This window comes from Pelodiscus sinensis, chromosome 22 (assembly GCF_049634645.1).
Source record: "Pelodiscus sinensis isolate JC-2024 chromosome 22, ASM4963464v1, whole genome shotgun sequence".
NCBI lineage: Eukaryota > Metazoa > Chordata > Testudines > Trionychidae > Pelodiscus > Pelodiscus sinensis.
The window spans coordinates 22628922-22645918 of record NC_134732.1 but is presented as its reverse complement, the minus strand read 5'-3'; the positions used below and the strand labels follow the sequence as shown (position 1 = coordinate 22645918).

The following is a 16997-nucleotide window of genomic DNA, read 5'->3' as shown; positions in this document are numbered from 1 at the left end:
CCAAGTGAGTCGCCACCCCCCCCTCCCCCCCAGCTGCGCTCCTGTCCCATGGCCTGATCTCCCTATACCTGGGCTCTGTGGTCCAGGAACATCCCTGGTCCTGCCGGACTGCAGATGTTGCTGGACCAGAGTGTCCCGGTTAAGGGAGGTACAACTTGTAAATTAATAACATCTGTGTGAACTTAGATTTCAGGACTTGTGCACTAGCCTCATTTCTGAAGAAGAGCATTTACAGTGCTGCTAAGTCGCTAAAGTCTGTGCTCCCATCTCCTGCTCAAGGATTTTCATTGTTGTAGGATTAGTTTCTTGGCTATTAGTGTAACTTGCAGCAGCCCTTTCTTTTGAATCCTCCATAAGACAGATACCTATCTCAGATCCCCTATTATGAGTGCAGCTAAAATGGGGTTCTCATGTCATATGTTTGCACTGGGCAGCATTACGTTTGGGGGGTGTTAGAACGAAATGCATACATAGATCTATCATATACGCTGTCGGTACTTCAGTTGTGTACTATCTACTAATCCATGTTAGAGCAGTTCAAAGGAACCCCCGATCGAGCATCTTTGTGCTAGGGACGAGTTAGACAGGTAGCAAAGACAGTCACTGCTCAAGAGTTTTTCATTAAACCAATTAAGAGAGCTCTGGATTGGGGGAAGAGCCAGAAGAAGTTGGAAGGAACCAGTTGTCTGGCAGGATGTATCTTAGAAACAATTGAATAGTTACTACAGAATGAACTTTCATTTCTCTAGCATCTTCCATCTTAACGTTCACTGTGTATCTGATAAAGTAGATACAGGGACAACTTCCCCTATGGTTGAAATGCTGCTGCCTTTGGAATGTTTAACACGGAGCATTTCTGTTTCTTGTCCTAAGCTGTTGTGTATGGATTGCAGTATGCAATTGAAACTGCACGAGGAATTTAAGTATGCAAAGTGTGCATGCTCTTAATTGAAATTGATCTGGACCAGGTAGATTGGGACTTGTATGCCTCATAAATAATACTGAGAAGCACCATGGGCACTTTAATGACTGCAAGCAACTCTCTTTATAACTCAAAGACAGCACCCGGTGGAGTTTGTCTTGTCTTCCACCTGTGTCGCTGACAGGAAATTTGTAGCCAAAGCATTGTCATTACTTGCAGTTGAGATCCTTGATGCTATAGGGAGTATAGTCAGAGTCGTTTGCAAATGTATGCATCGTTATCCAGAGAGAGAGAGAGAGAGAGAGCTCACACTTGTGCGCACTCTCTCTCTCTCTCCCCCTTTTTTTTTAGTTCCTAAGAGAGAGAACTGACAAGCTTTTGGAAATTAAAGCTCCCCAAACAGTAATGACATAAAAGTAGACTTACAAATTACAGTATTTCCAATTTTAGAAGTGACATTACATCTCAAAGTAGGAACAGATTCGAGTCAAAAGTTAGATGGGAAATCTCCATGGAATGGCTTGGTTTTGTAGGAAGCATTGTGACACTCGTCCATTTGAGTCAGTGTTGCACCAATAGTCTGATGACATTATTATTATTAATTTGTTTCATCCTGATTATCATTCAGGAGAGGTGTGAAGAGGAGGCCTTGAACTGTGCCTTCCAGTCCTCTGGGAGTGCTTGCCAGAATTCCATCTCGAGGTGGAAGCTCAGTTCTCCCTGCAGTTTGGATACAATTTTCTTCATGTTCAGTCCCAAACTGCTGAATTGTGTTTCTCTCTGCTGTGAAATACCAGCTGCATGTCAGTGGCGAGCGAAGTATGTGTATGGAGGTTAAATTCATGCCAAGTGGTTATTTACTGAAAAATATAACAGTTTCGATTGTATGTACCCATCTGGCTTGTTAAGTTTAATTAAAGCTTTTAAGAAGTAAAAACATTGTAAATATGTATTGGTCTCATTGGAATGAGTGCTTTAAGATTGACGGATGCTTTCTTATTTCTGTCAGTTGTTTCCTGGCCATCAGCCTGTGGTGAAGTTGTTAGAAACCTTGCAGGAGTGGCTGGTGAGCCTTCCATTAGACAAAATCCCTTATGATGCTATCCTAGATCTGGTCAACAACAAAATGCGGGTAAGCTGTTACTAGTTTCCAGCATAAAACACAGCATTAGTAAAGGATAAGGTTCTGTATAAATCCAAGACATCACTTACTGATGCCTCCCTCAGGCATAATGGAGTTATAAGAAGGTTAAAATGGAAATAAAGTGAATTCATTAGCCAGAAAAAAAATCCACATGAAGGAACTTAAATGCGAGAAATGAAGTATAGTGCAGCATAGCCCTGGCGTCAGCGTGTGAATGTGCAGTCGCTGAGATTACAGATCTTTCCTTTGCCACGCTCAGATAATTCAGAGTGTCTGATGAAAATGCTTGCTCGATATCCTCTAAAATAAAGACGTGCACAAAAAAATATGCTCTCAAAATCAGCTTTCTGGCAGAGAAGAGTTGGATGAGAGTGTTCAGCACAAATCAATTCCACGCATTTATTGTATGTTGAGACATACCTCCCTCTTACTTTCTGATGGAGGGCATTTTCTGGACTTTTAAATGGACCGGTCATTGACAGCACTGTGATTGTCCCAAAGGCCAGAGTTTTAAAGCTGGCAGAGTTTGCCATTATGATTGTACATTGGCCCTGTGGACTTTTCTGAAACTTATTAAAGTCCTGACCTAGAACAGGCCTGTCAGTTGGGCAGATAGCAATTCCACTTTCCGTTTGGTACTGCAAAGCACTGCCATGGGACCATGGAGAGGTTAATATGACTCTTCCCCCACAGTGACAAGTCTTTTTCAAATCTTGAAAATAAGAGAAATGCAACTTCAGAATGAAACTGGCCCATCTGAAAATCCAGTGGAAAGTTAGCTGTCCTGGTTTTTGTGTGTTAGAGCAGAGGTTTCTGTTAAACACTATACAATAGCATGATGGGAAAATATCAGGCATCCTAATTTGTAAGATTCTTCATAAAAACACTAGACAAAGTTTTTTTTTTTTTTTAAACTCTGTCTGCTGATGTGTTTAATACAGTTGAATCTCTCTGTTCTGGCAATGTGTGTGGTCCAGCAGGACCATGGATATTGCTGGACTAGAGAGCCCCAGTGGCTGGGAATGGGGGCCAGCTAGGAGTTGCGCAGCAGGGATCCTGGCTGGGAGCAGAGCTGGGCTAGGGGCTGGCAGCAGTGCTGAGCTGCTGGCAGGAGGGCCAGTGTCCGGGAGCCCGGTGACCAGGACCAACAGCGGGGGGGGGGACTGGGAGCTAGGGCCACAGCCAGGAGGGCAGCCAAGCCGGGAGGTTGGTGGCCCCCAAGGAGAGCCTGAAGGCTGGCTGCAGAGGGGCCAGCAAACTGGTCTTGTTCGGGACCAGTCAGGTCCTGAAGGGGCAGGATCAGGGAGCTCCAACTGTATATATGGTGTCCTGTTTTCATACATACACCCCAAAAAAGCTGTTTAATAACAATACTCTAGGCTAGCCCTGACTACGTAACAAGCCCTAAGTTCCTTTAAGCATGTATTCAATCGCCTCAACTTAGACACTATCCATTTGTGAAAGTGTATTATTTTAAATTGAGCTCTACTGGCATTAACAGTAATGTTAACTGATACATGTGGAGGCTGATTCTGGATTGTTTTGAGTGTCTGTGGAGCACCAAGTCACCCTTTTACCTCGGTGAGAAGTGAGAACCTCATCATCTTGCAGGTTTGGGCCATTTGGATCTGAACTGAGTCTTCCTTTCCTTTCTCCAGGTGCTAGCTGGGAAAATCCATTGTGGCTCTGCCAGTGTAGCCAGCAGCGCGTGCACAGTACAGGCACTGCATGTGTATCACTACAGTGAAAGGCAGGCTGTGTCTGCACCTTTGAAGGGTAGAAACAGCCCTTTAAAGACGAAAGTGTCACACAGCGCCTGGAGTCAGTTGGGGACTTCCTGCTGACCCCGGGCTCCATGCGGCTCTGCTGCTTTGAAACGCTGCAGAGCTGGCATCAGGCTCCTCCCGGTGTTTCAAAGCAGCAGTGCTGCATGGAGCCCAGGATCAGCTAGTGAGTTCCCAGATCATCTTAGGTTCCTTGCGGGCGCTGCTGCTCTGAAGCTCCGCGGGAGCCCGACATCAGTCTCCTCCCAGCATTTCAAAGTTGCAGCGCTGTGTGGAGCCCAGCGTCTGGCCCCAGGCTCCACATGGCACTGCTGCTTTGAAGTACCTCTTTCTTCCCCCTTACCCTTGCTGCTTCTTTCTGATGAAGGCAGCAAAGGGGCAGGGGAGCGACTAGTCGACAAATTGTGACTAGTCCTAAGCATTTTCTTATCAGATAATCGACTAGTCCTTCGCATCCCTAGTCTATACTCCACGCGCCCCATCAGTGTAAACATACCTTCCTTTTAACCAAGTGATAATCTGCTAAAAGAATATCCAAACATCAACCTGTAATATCAACATTACACATATTTGGCTGTATTTTGCTTGTCACAGGCCCTTTTCTTCTAGCAACACCTGTGTAAAGGTCCGTTTCTTTTAACCAGCTGATTGAAATTGCCAGGTAAACACAACAAAAAGAGGTGCACGTATACCAAACATTTATTTTCCATTCTGGAGCAATTAACAGACGTGATATAGGGACGTGTCATTTTCAAGCAATCTGGCCCCAGATTGGACACTTTTTAAAGAATATTTTCTTTTTAGATTTCTGGAATATTTCTCACTAACCGCGTTCGGTGGGTCGGCTGTCAGGGCAGCAGACCAGAGTTGAGAGGTTATACGTGTGCTCTCTGGAAGCTGTTCCATACCTTAACTGTTCAAGCTGCAGTTCGACCAAAAGCTCTAATCAATACAGGTAAGCAGTAGTTGCACTAGAGAACTAAAGGAGGGGAGATCTTGATGTGGTAGTCTAGCTGTGCATAAATTAGCATAACAAATACAGGATTTGAATAAATCCCTGCTCAGTGATCCCATGCAGAAGCTTTAATAAAAGATGCACTGCAGCAAGTTCCATGAAGGACATAAACGTTCAAGGCTCGGTTTTTTTCAGTTCTGGACCAGTAGGGATCAGGGCACATCTGCTTTGCCGCAACCCTTCTGGGTGGCTCAAAACCGTGTTGATGGGCTGCTCTGTAAGGCGGTATGACCATCCCTTTTTCCCCTGCAAATGGGGTTAAGTGAGGTGCATGGTCTTGCAGATGGGGGAAAAAGGAAACACAGAAGCATGGGAATGTCTTTGATACATTGAACTGATGTTTCTCCTAATGAAGTGGGATGGGGTATGCAAATCTGTGAGGGATAAATCATATCCTATATTTTTTTAAATGTGAATTAGTAATGCAGCAAAACTAGTTATAAAGCCAAAAAAAAAAAAGGTTGTGAACCAGTTTGTGTAATTTTATGAATATTAAATCGTAGGACTGAATAATTAATTGTATTTTCATATTGTAGGTCCCCCATGAGAATGTGTGTCCATAAGTGATATTTCTAGTTTAATAGCAGACACACTACATAATTACTTGTATTTTACAACTTTGGGGAGGTATGAAAATTGGCTATTGATTCACATTTAAGAAGCTTGTGTACATGGTTAATCAGATGCACTTTTTATTTCCATCATGGGTGGAAGACTGAATTATGGATGCTAAAATGAAATTTTCTAAATCACTTTGTACTTGACAGAACAATACTTGTTTTTTATTTTTGCTCTGTTTTATTTCTTTAAAAACACTTTGCAGATGTTAATGTAATGAAAGAATTCTGGAAATGTTATAGCAAATGGGTACATCATGGAATAACTTTCAAATCATCATGGAATAACTTTCAAATTCAGGAGTAGGGCAAGAATATTCGGAGGTTGCAAGCTACCCAATTACAATTAAAATTGGGGTAATTTGTTTCCTGTAATTAAGGCCCAGAATGTTCTGCATGTTAATAATCCACTTTGGTTTCTATCTGTCTGGAAAGGACTATTTAGTGATCGAGAATAGGGAGGTTTGTACCTTTTGCTGATATCTGTTTGTCCACTTTGTTTTACAAAGTCTTTCTCAATTAGTCTAGGCAGAGCCAAGCTATAGAAAGCCTGTATGGAATAACCCTGTGTCTAGATTGGTGGATTGGAGTCACAACAATAATTTTCAGGCATGAAAATGTCCTTGAAAAGTAACATTGTTGGAAAAATGTCACCATGTAGCAACATCAGAAACTGGTTTAGTTTTTTCTGGTTGCCATTTGTAATAGGTTAGTTTGTTTTTGTGTTTGTTTTTTAAAAAAAGGTCTGGTGGTTGAACTCAAATATAGGCATAAATGTTTGTGCATCATTATTTGCAGACATAATTAAGTTGCTTAATTGTCTCGACTTTATCTGCAAATTGTGTAGTTCAATATCTAATTGATAGTTCTTGTACATTAATGATTGTGTAAAGATAGGGTGAACCCTATTAGAAGTTAATGCCAACAGTGCCTCATAAAGATCACACCCAAGATAAGTGGGTTGGATGTCACTGCATTGAAAGCTGGGATAAGTTGTACCTTTAGGAACTCTTCATTGGCTCATTCCACTGGCAACGAAAATGCTGTAATGTAGCAATCTAACACGGCTACATTTCTATCAGTAATGTAGCAGTATTTTTTGTATTGTTCTCCATAATTAAACTATATAAAATTGCTTCTTAAACTGCTCCCATATTGCAAATGTGTTTTCAAAAGAAGGCAGAAATGTGAAGTATACTCTAAAACCTGAAAAATCTTTGGTACACTTAACTATCAATTTAAATGGGGGCAGATATTTGATGATCACTTCTTATGGCAAAAGAATTGGGTCAGTCTGAGACTGTCGGATTATGTCTTGGGAGGTTTTCCTCTCCTTATTGCTTGTTTAAATCCTATCTACTAAAAAGCATGATGCACTCCCTAATCCTTCCCACCACAGGTAGGGTTTTATGATTCTTGTCCACTTTAAAGATTAGGGTTACCCTGAATTGCAGTAGTTTGGGAGGAAAGAGAAAAGAAGGATTACACGATGATACATGGCAGATGTTAATAGAAGATCCATCTCTGGGCTGATAAAAGAAAGGCAAACGAAATGAGCTGTTCTGTTTGGATTTTTTTTCATTTTTTAAAAGCAACAGTATTTTCTTGGTAGTTCCAGTTACTTGTAAAGTCTGATAGTTAAGGTAAATTTGCTCTAGTTTTCTTACTACAGTATATCCTTCCCTTCAATGTATATATTTTCAGATGTGTTGTTAAAATGTTGAGCTGTGTGGTCTGATCCTGCAACAGGATCTGTATAACTCTAATGAAATGATTTTAAGTTAAGACTCCAAGAACTTGATCCTGGAAATACTTAGTTATATAAACTGTCCTGTTGAGATGATGGGCTATTTGTGTGAGTAAATATTTCATGTATAAAGGTTTATAGGATGAGGTCTATTTGTCTTTACAGATTCTTGGGAAAATTTGGATGTTTATTAATAAATCAATGAAATTAAAAGATGAACACTGTGGTACTTAAAATTCTATGTGCTTGAAACCTTAAGAGTTAATGTATATGGTTAAATCTGCATGTGACTTTCTCCTCCTATGTATAGGGGCTGTTTGCGCCAATAACCTGAAGAACAATGTAAACTGTCTTTGTTTTTTTTTTTTTTTTTTTTTAAATCAATCTTTAAAATAACTGTTGTTTAGTAACAGTTTTGTTTTGCCTGGAATTCTGTTGACTTTCTAAAATTATTTTTCAGTATTCTTTTAATACTCACATTTAATCTGCTTTAATCTCAGTTGGGTTTTTTTATTTCTACATGTCTGTTCAATCATAGATATTGGATGTCTGAGTAGAGATTGTTCACCATTTATTACTTCTCTTCAGTTTTAAATCATTTCCTTTTATGTTTGAGCTTTTGTATTTACAGCATAATGCTGCCGTTTTGTTGTTTAAATGTGTTTTATGAACAGACAGTTGTGTAATATGTTTGAGTGTATACACACAGTTAATATTTTGAATAACTTAGGTGAAACATTTGTCCAATGAACAGTGCCTGGAGGATATAGATGCATTAGAGAATTGTTCTGAAATTAAAGCACTTCAAATATATTTAACAATAGTAAATGTAAATAAAATTTTGTATATGCCATTAGAAAGATCTATTCAGTTAAATACTGTCATAAATTATGGCAGACCCTTACTGTACTTCATGTCATTAGATTGCTGAATTTGTGTTCGGCTTCAGTAATTGCTAATATAGTCATTCAGTCCATGATGCTACATCACAAAATGTTCTATATGCGACAAAGGTTTTTACTTCAATTATTTATGACAATTCTTAGTACATTGATAAATACACCGCAGTAGGTTTTACAAGAGAAACCAAGTACTAGTCAGACATCTCATTAATAGTCTGCAAGCAAATCTTTGAGAAATACTCAGCAAACAGTGTTCTTACTGTAAGGGACCTGGGTACTCGAATAAGGGCTGCTTGTAGAAGTAAACTCTATATGCAGTTGTAACAGCAGGATAGAGCTCTTCATTTGAAGAGGTTTTAACAGTGTTTCTCACTCGGGTGTCTTCCGCATGAGGGAGTAAACACTCGTAACAAATCATCGTGATTTTACCAGATAATGAGTCAAAATTCTTTTTACAAGTATTTCATGAGTAAATTCACTGTATTAAATATGCATATATATGCCTTCGTATTTATGTAAATGTAATGTGAATAGAATGGACCTCACGGAGAACCTTAAAGAAAGGTCAGGAACAGATTGGAGCTACTGAGACATCTTTGCCTGTTAGAGGGGTTTTGCTGTTTGGGTTTTTTAATGAGATTAGCCCTCATTATAGTATCTGAGCTCCAATTTAGTACTGAATTCACAGTATGTGTGTTCCTGCAGTCTTTGATAGAGGGATATTCTCTGTTTTTATAGGAATCACTTGTAAAGAAACCGTAGCTGTCTTCATGTGTTTTAACAATGCCAAATCATACTCTGTTCCTTGAGCTTCTGCGAAAAGCACCCGTGTTGCATATAAATCTTCTTGTAGCGGCCTTTCCTCTCCGTGTTTGCAAAATATCCTTTGAAAGGGGAGATAAGCTTTGATATTAAATGTGCTGTTATTTACTGTACAAAGGTGCACTGAACGCAGGACAGATATCTCACACTCCTGTGTCTGTCTATTGTGTGTTTACAAGGTGGCTTTAGTTGTACAAATAGCCATTTTTCTTAGGCAGTAGAACAATTTATATCACTGCCCATCTAAGTTGAGCGCTCACAGCAACTGCACGTCAGTGAATAGTGTTTGCGTTATGGATATCCATGTCAAGGCACATCTGTAAAATGAAACCAACATTCAAAATTGTTGAACCCTTTTCCTGTGATTCAGCTTTAGTTTATACCTGCCTCTGGAATTTCCACTACATGCATGAGACAAAGTGGGTCTTTGCCCACGAAAGCTTATACTCCATTACAACTGTTAGTCTCTAAGGGGCCACAGGACTTCGCCGTTGGTTTTAGTTGGTTCTTGCTGTGTCAGTAGAATAACATTGGAAGCCGTGGTTTTGTTTAGGAGCTGCTAATGAGGATCCATTTCTCTCTTCAGGTTTTGAGGATAATCCCCAAGTGGTCCTGCAGATCATGCGGAGGTATATTCAGCACTTTTTTGCGTGCAAGGCTTGTGCACAGCATTTTGAAGAGATGGCGAAAGAATCCATGGATGCCGTGAGGACTCTGGATGAGGCTGTTCTCTGGCTGTGGGAGAAGCACAATGTAGTGAATGACAGGCTTGCAGGTATGAGAGATGGGCACAGGAACACGCAGCAAAGCTTGCTTTGGACTGGTGGCTCTGAGGTGTACTGGTGTACTGTTACACAAGATGATTTCAACAGCTAGTGGTCTTCATTATGTGGGTGTTTAAAAGTTATAAGAACTGATCCCAGGGAACATTTCCAACAGAAATAACTTCAGCGTGAATAAAACGTCCGGTTAGGGCACATCCACTGTGTCCTGAAGAGGGATCAGGGTACAATAATGTGTGTGGAGGAGGTTCCATTGTTCTCAAGAGCATCAGTTTTTCTGGAGTCCCACCTGTTGTGTGATGAGCTGATGCTTCCTGAGTGTAATTCACTCAGAAGTACTGGGTCGTGGCATGTCTGGCACTTGGTCTCAGTGCTCCAGGGGGACCAGGTGACCAGTGGGGGTGCGAAGGCGGCTCCCTGCCTGGCCTGGCACCACACAGTGTGCTGTGCCCTAGAAGCAGCTGGCAACAGGCTCAGCTTCTAGGTGTGGGGAAGGAAGAGTGCACAGGGTTCCATGCGCTGCCCCTGCCCTGAGCACTAGCTCCACACTCCCATTGGCTGGGAACCAGTTGCTGGCTGCTTCTGGGGCACAGCATGGTCTGCAATGCCAGGAGGGGCACCCCACTGCACCGCTGACCAGGAGCTACTCAAAGTAAGCCCCTCCTGCCCCAGCCCTGACCTTTCCCCCAGAGCCTCCAAAGCTTTGCTCTTCAGCCCCACCTTCGAACCCACACTCCAGTCAAATGATGTTGGTTTGCAGCATCAACCATTTTCTTCACCTGGGTCATGATAGAGTTTGAAAACCACTTCTCTAGGTCACCAAAAATCTGTTTGCATTTTGTTCTATCTGGGAATGCAAAAATCACTAGAGAAATGCCCTTTAGAAGACAATCATAAAAGAATATGATTCGGTTCCTCAGTGTAGAATGACACACACTATTCATCAGCCAATAACTGAATAAATTAAAATTGTTCTTCCAACAAGATTTGTTTCTGGAGAGCTTTTTTTTTTTTTTTTTTAATTAATCGTTTGGACTAAAACACCACCCACCTGTTAGGTTGTATTTCATCCATTGTGGTGTTCGGGTGTCCTGTAACTAAAGCACTAAAGACAGTTGGTTTCTTTTTGCATTTAATATCTGTCTGCTGTTATATATTAGTGTATGTAACATTAATACAATCAAATGTCAACATTATGTTTATTTTCCAGGTAAGCTGTATTCCCAAGATATGTAAAATAAGCAATAAATATTGTTTCAAATAGAAACCATTTTTCTTGTGCCTTGAAGTAGGGGAGAAGCACAGAACATATTAGATAAAATTTCCTCATTGTGAATGTTACCAATGTATGAGGGGACAAAAAGAAAAATTTGGGGTCTTTGTGTTCACTATAAGTTGCAAAGTATTTTCAAGACTGAATAATTGCTGCATCACTCAAACCAGCATCTTAATGAAATCGTCAAAGAGAAAATATTTCCCCCAAAGCATTATATTGTTCTAAGTCCTTTCTAGGAAAAAATGTTGACTGTGCATTGCGATGATTAATATAGGTTGGACCTCCCTGGTCTGGCGCCATCCGGACCTGACTGGTCCAAATGAGGGATTTTGCTGGACCAGCGGAGGTCAGATATCTGGACTCTCCCGGGGCTTCTCTCCTGGCTGCTGGCCCCAGCTAGTGCGCTGCTGGGCTCCACTCTCAAATGCCGGCCCCACGGCTTCCCTGCCTCAGTAGGGTTCTGCTCTGGCTACTGGCCCATCGCCGTGGGCTTGCTGGCCTGCTGGCTGGGCTTCCCTGCCCCCAGACCACTGACCCTGTAGGTTGCTGGCCTGCCAGACTGGCTCCACTACCAGCTGTTGGCAGCCTCAGTGGCTGGGGCTTGCTGGTCCAGCAATATCCATGGTCCTGCCAGACCACCGATGTTGCCGGACCAGAGTCTACCAACCAGAGAGGTTCCACCAGGGATGCTAAATGATATGTGCTAAATTTATTAAAATCCGGTTTCTCTTTTGGACTGTACATATATTAATCAGAATCACAGGTGTTTTATATGGGCCCAGTAGCCATGTTAGCTTTTCAACTAGAAAAGGATTTTTGTTTCAAAATCCTGCAATTGAAATTTAAGGAGTTTATTTTACACTGGCCAACTCCAACACTGGCTATGGAGGACAGCTGCTGCTATGAGAAATTGAAACCCTAATATTGAATCCAGTCCAAGAGAAACACTTTTACATTGACAAGTTAACAAGCAGACATTTTAAATATATTATAATGGTGTTTAAAGTCCTGAAAATGGTTTGCCAGAGTAGTAAACACACTTCAGAAATAAGCAGGATAAGGATAGGACTGTTGATACTGTCTATAAAATTTTTTAAATATATTTACAAGTCTTTCAATGGCAACTTAAATTAGCTCCTGGAAATGCATTTGATTGGGTGATTTGTATCATTGATAAAACTGTAGCATTTGTGAACTGCTGTCCTGTTACGAGAAACTGTCGAAATGCAGTATTTGTGTCTTCCAAGAAAAAAAGTAGTAACACAGTATATGAAAATTAACGTTGTCAGGCTCTTGTTCTTGATCACTCTTAGATTAGTATAAACATGGTGACTGTTGCTTTTTTGAAGTGTGGCTTGTGTTATTTCCTTACACTAAGCTTCTTGCTAGTATTAAATGGAAAAGAGTCTCCTCAGTTTCAGATGAGCAGATGGATTTAAATTCTTTTGTCTATTTTTTGTTGTAGGAGATCTAAGCGAAGATCCAAAATTTCTTAAAGTTCAATGGCCAACTCCAGATCTCTGCCCTGACTGCCATGATGAAATTAAAGGATTACATAGCTGGAATAAGGCCCAAGTGCTACAGTTCTTGAAGCATCACTATACCAATGAAAATATTTTATATAAATACACTGAAGGCCAAGTGAACTCTAATGAAATAGAAGTTGGGGATGTGAAAGAGAGAAAAGACAAAAATTTGCCCAAGAAACCAAGTGGAAACAAAGAGGACAAGCTCCTGGACCAAAATATGTTGGATTCAAAATCTAAAGGCTTAGATAAATTAATAGCAAATAACGGACCTGTCAAAGATAGAGGTAAAAATACAGTTGAATCAGTTCTCCATAAGGATACCAAACAGTCCGTGTCTTTCCTAGGGATTGGATTTTCTAACATAGACATGAGTCTATGTGTTGTACTTTATGTAGCATCGTCCTTATTTTTAATGATAATGTACTTCTTTTTCCGAATGAGGTCCAAACGGTGGAAAGTGCGGTATTATCGTCCAGCCGTGTAGAACTTCTAAGAAATGACACTTTCATTGTAAATGGCTGATCAGTACCAGATGCAGCTTTAATATTTATGATCAGGGATTTTATACACAGTATTGATTCAAAAACCCTCCTCCTCCACTCCCAACTCATTTCATCAGTTCTAGCTTAGTGTTGTAGAGCTTGCTCTAGGAGTCCCAGTATTTATCTAGCATCCAGGGCCGTAGCATCTTAAGGGCTGTGTCTACACTGCAGCCCTTTTCCGGAAAAGGGATGCAGATTAGACACATCGCAATTGCAAATGAAGCGGGGATTTAAATATCCCCTGCTTCATTTGTATAAACATGGCTGCTGCTTTTTTCCGGCTCGGGGCTTTGCCGGAAAAAAGCGCCAGTCTAGCCGGGGATCTTTCGGAAAATAAAGCCTTTTCCGAAAGATCCCTTATCCCTCTTAAAATCAGGAATAAGGGATCTTTCGGAAAAGGCTTTATTTTCCGAAAGATCCCCATCTAGACTGGCGCTATTTTCCGGCAAAGCCCCGAGCCGGAAAAAAGCGGCAGCCATGTTTATACAAATGAAGCGGGGGATATTTAAATCCCCACTTGATTTGCAATTGCGATGTGTCTAATCTGCATCCCTTTTCCGGAAAAGGGGTGCAGTGTAGACACAGCAAGGTGTTTAGTAAAAGGAGAAAAAACTTTTCCATTTAGGAACTCATTACTTACTGTCTGCATCCTTGATTGGGGTCGAATGTGAAGAATTGCACTACGTAGTTAATTACTCCAAGTTCTGGAAAGAAGCTGAATACTATTGTGTGTGTTCTGAGACAGCCTTTTAATTTTATCCTGAGTTGACTGACTAATCTACTTGTCCGCCCACTGCTCACTATCTGAGAACTTGCTGCTTTTGGAGAAGCAAGAATTTTGATTTTTTTTTTCAGAGAAAGAAAAAGTGTATTTTAATTTAATAAACTTTCAAAATATATTTTAAAGTAATACTTTTTTCCCATTACTTTTGTAGTTGCAAGCTATCTATGTCCAAATACAACTCCTCCCCCACCTCATAGTTCTGGCCAGGGAAAGTGCAGTTCGAGGGGGCTCTGTGGTTCAGGGTATTCTCAAAACTGTACAAGAAGCAGATTCTGTCCTTGCGTATGGCGGTGTCAAATCAAAAGCAACCCAGTGACTTCCATGGAGTTACACCATTGTAAGTGAGAGCGGAACGAGGCCCAATCTTTTTGCCTGCCCCTCTATTCCAAGTTTAAGCAGTGTGTTAAATAACACTATTTTTTGCTAATTTCTTAAATAGGGAATTAACTAAGGAATGGTTAAGGGAAGTAGAGTATTGTTGAGTTACTCTATTGGAAGCCATTTCTAATAAACTCTTGTAAATTAAAACTCCCTGCCTGGTCATATAGGCTGAAAGTCCTGAGTGGTTTTAATGTGCCAATATAAATTACAGTTATGGTTACAGGGAACTTCTTACACCATTGTCTCTCACACACTTCAATATAACAGGGTTTCATAACTTAAGCATTTCATTTCGAAATCTCCCCTCCTGAGCCTGTGAGGTGGTGAGGAATCTTTGCTCACAATTGTCAAGTTTTCTTGTGCTTCATAAATGTGAGTGATTCCGGACAGTCTGCCTTCTGCTAGTGCATGCCAATGTTTGGGTTTTAAAAAAAAGGGGATGTGACCTCACAGGATCAGTCTTGTGGTCCTACTCCAGGATCCTGTCTTCTGACAGTGGTGGCACCAGATGCGTCAGAAGGAATGAACAAAATGGGGCAAGTATTGAATGACCATCCCCTGTCATCCAGTCCCAGAGTCTATCCGTCAAAGGGTTAGGAACACCAAGAGAACGTGATTGTGCCCGTTACTCTCTGGGCTAATAATCGTTGAGGGATGTTTTTGAATCCAGTTATACTTTCAGCCTTCAAACATCCCCTGGCAATGAGTTCCTCATGTTGACTGCATTGTGTGAAGAAAGCCTTCCTTATGTTTGTTTTTAAACCTGCTGTCTACTAATTTAATTGGTGTGACCCCTGGTTCTAAAGACATGGAGATGCAATTGTGCTCATCCCGTCTACCCCAGTATGGTTTGTGGCCACTTTTTGAAACATTCCAGATCAGATTACTGTTCCATGTGTCTGGTATCCTGTCTCTGACAGTGGCTTCTGCCAGATGCGTCAGAGGAAGGTATAAGAAGCCATGAAGTGAAGTTACAAAATTACCAGCCCAAAGTAGAAGTTTCCTGATTCCCAATTGTCAGTGGATGGTTTATGGCTTGCAGCAAGAGGTTTACAATCCTGTTGAGTATAATTGTTGGTGTTCTTATCCGTATAAATGTTTTTTTTTTAATCTGCCAAGCTCTAGCCTCAATGTTTTTCTTTGATGCAAGGAAATATCTTTTTATACAACATAATAGATCTGCAGAATTCAGTGCCAGTGTTAAAATTAGCTGTCCCTTCCACTAAATGTCCCCTAAATGTCATGAAAAGGGGAATAAACAGCTTCAGGCTAATTCAGTCATTTATTCCTTGTTAGTCATTATTCTGTGTAATAACCTCTTATTTCCATTGCAAGCCCTATTACAAAGTTAAATCTTTTCCATTTGACACACATGTAATAAATACAAATCTCCTTATTGAAATGTATGCACTAAGTTTTAGCTCATTTTTATGGCAATTACAGGGAGTTGTGTGTTTGTTACATGAAGCTGCAGTTTAAGTAAGCAAAAGATTATTCAGAGAGAACGGGTGTAAAGGAGTTAGGAGTGACTTGCATATATAAAATAACCAAGACATTTACTGTGCATGCACTGGTACGTGTCTAACAATTCTTACATCTGCATTCACATGACAAGAGCTGTGCTGGAACTATTAACTCGTGTTTCCCTTAAGCTGCCTTAAGGCTAAATATTGTTTCAGGGCCACACCTGAATAAATGGGCTTTGCATGAGCGAGGAAGCCCACCTCAGTACCTCAAACTGGAGATTGAGCACCCATGCAGCTGTTCTGTGTTCTGCCTGCGCCCCATGGCAGTGTGCTGAGGTAACAGTGTTGGCGGTAGAGCCACAGTTTTATGCTTGGGGCACCTGTAAGAGTTTCTCCCGAAATGGATGTGAAGAAGCAGCCATGGCGATTTCACATCCATCTGCCTTTTTTCCAAGGAAATGGATGTTTTAAAAGGTCACCTGAGGGACCAAAATGGCTTCCTCCCTCTGTTACGGGAGCGTTAAGAATCCCTATACATTCTCATGAGGCTCCTTTGTAAATACTCTAAGACAGTGAAACAAGAGTGGGAATTACGTCACACTTCTCAGTCTGATCAATGCCATTGTGCTTGGTTATTTTAGGGTTTCAAATAGTGGGGGTCTGAAAGGGAGGAAATTAGTTAACAGAATTTTGCAACTTGGGGGCCTGAAATCAGGCGAACTTTTAAGATTGACAAAGGCTAGGGAGCTCCGCATCCCTAAAAACTGGGCACCTGATCTGGAAAATGTTGATCCGTCTCAGTGAGACCTCTTTGTTCTGCTGATCAATATTAAATAACACTAGCTTTATTTTCAGTCACACTGGATTGGTTAGTTTTGTGTCTTGTTTTATTTTCTTCTGTATATTAATTGAAACAATCAATGGCTATTAGCCAGAAGGGGCAAGAATGGTGTCCCTAGTCTGTCAGAAAGAGGGAATGGGCAATGGGAGGGATCACTTGATGATTATCTGTTCTATTCATTCCCTCTGGGGCATCTGACAGTGGCCACTGTCAGAAGACAGAATACTGGGCTTGATGGATCTTTGGTCTGGTCCAGGGTGGCCGTTCTTATGAGCTACCCAAGGGTCGTGGGGATGATTTTGCCCTTATAACAGCTAGTGGGGGATGCATTTAAAATGTTCTTTGTTCACTGCATAAATACTGTAAGCTTTCACTCTGCCTTTATGCCATTTGGTGGGGGGGGAAGCAACCATGGAGGTTTGGGGGCCTATTCCATTTCCTAC

General features: G+C 41.1%; 1 protein-coding gene across 2 annotated transcripts in view; it reads left to right on the top strand.

Annotated features, from left to right (window-relative positions):
* The window catches only part of QSOX2 (quiescin sulfhydryl oxidase 2), a 43180-nt gene extending 29853 nt beyond the window's left edge, over window positions 1–13327 (top strand). For both annotated transcript variants that reach the window (XM_075905556.1, XM_075905555.1), the window contains exons 9-12: window positions 1932–2054; window positions 4655–4805; window positions 9540–9728; window positions 12477–13327. In XM_075905556.1, coding sequence (XP_075761671.1) covers window positions 1932–2054; window positions 4655–4805; window positions 9540–9728; window positions 12477–13024 — 1011 coding nt within the window. In that variant the 3' untranslated portion in view covers window positions 13025–13327. The remainder of the gene's footprint in view (window positions 1–1931; window positions 2055–4654; window positions 4806–9539; window positions 9729–12476) is intronic.
* The last annotated feature ends 3670 nt before the right edge of the window (window positions 13328–16997 follow it).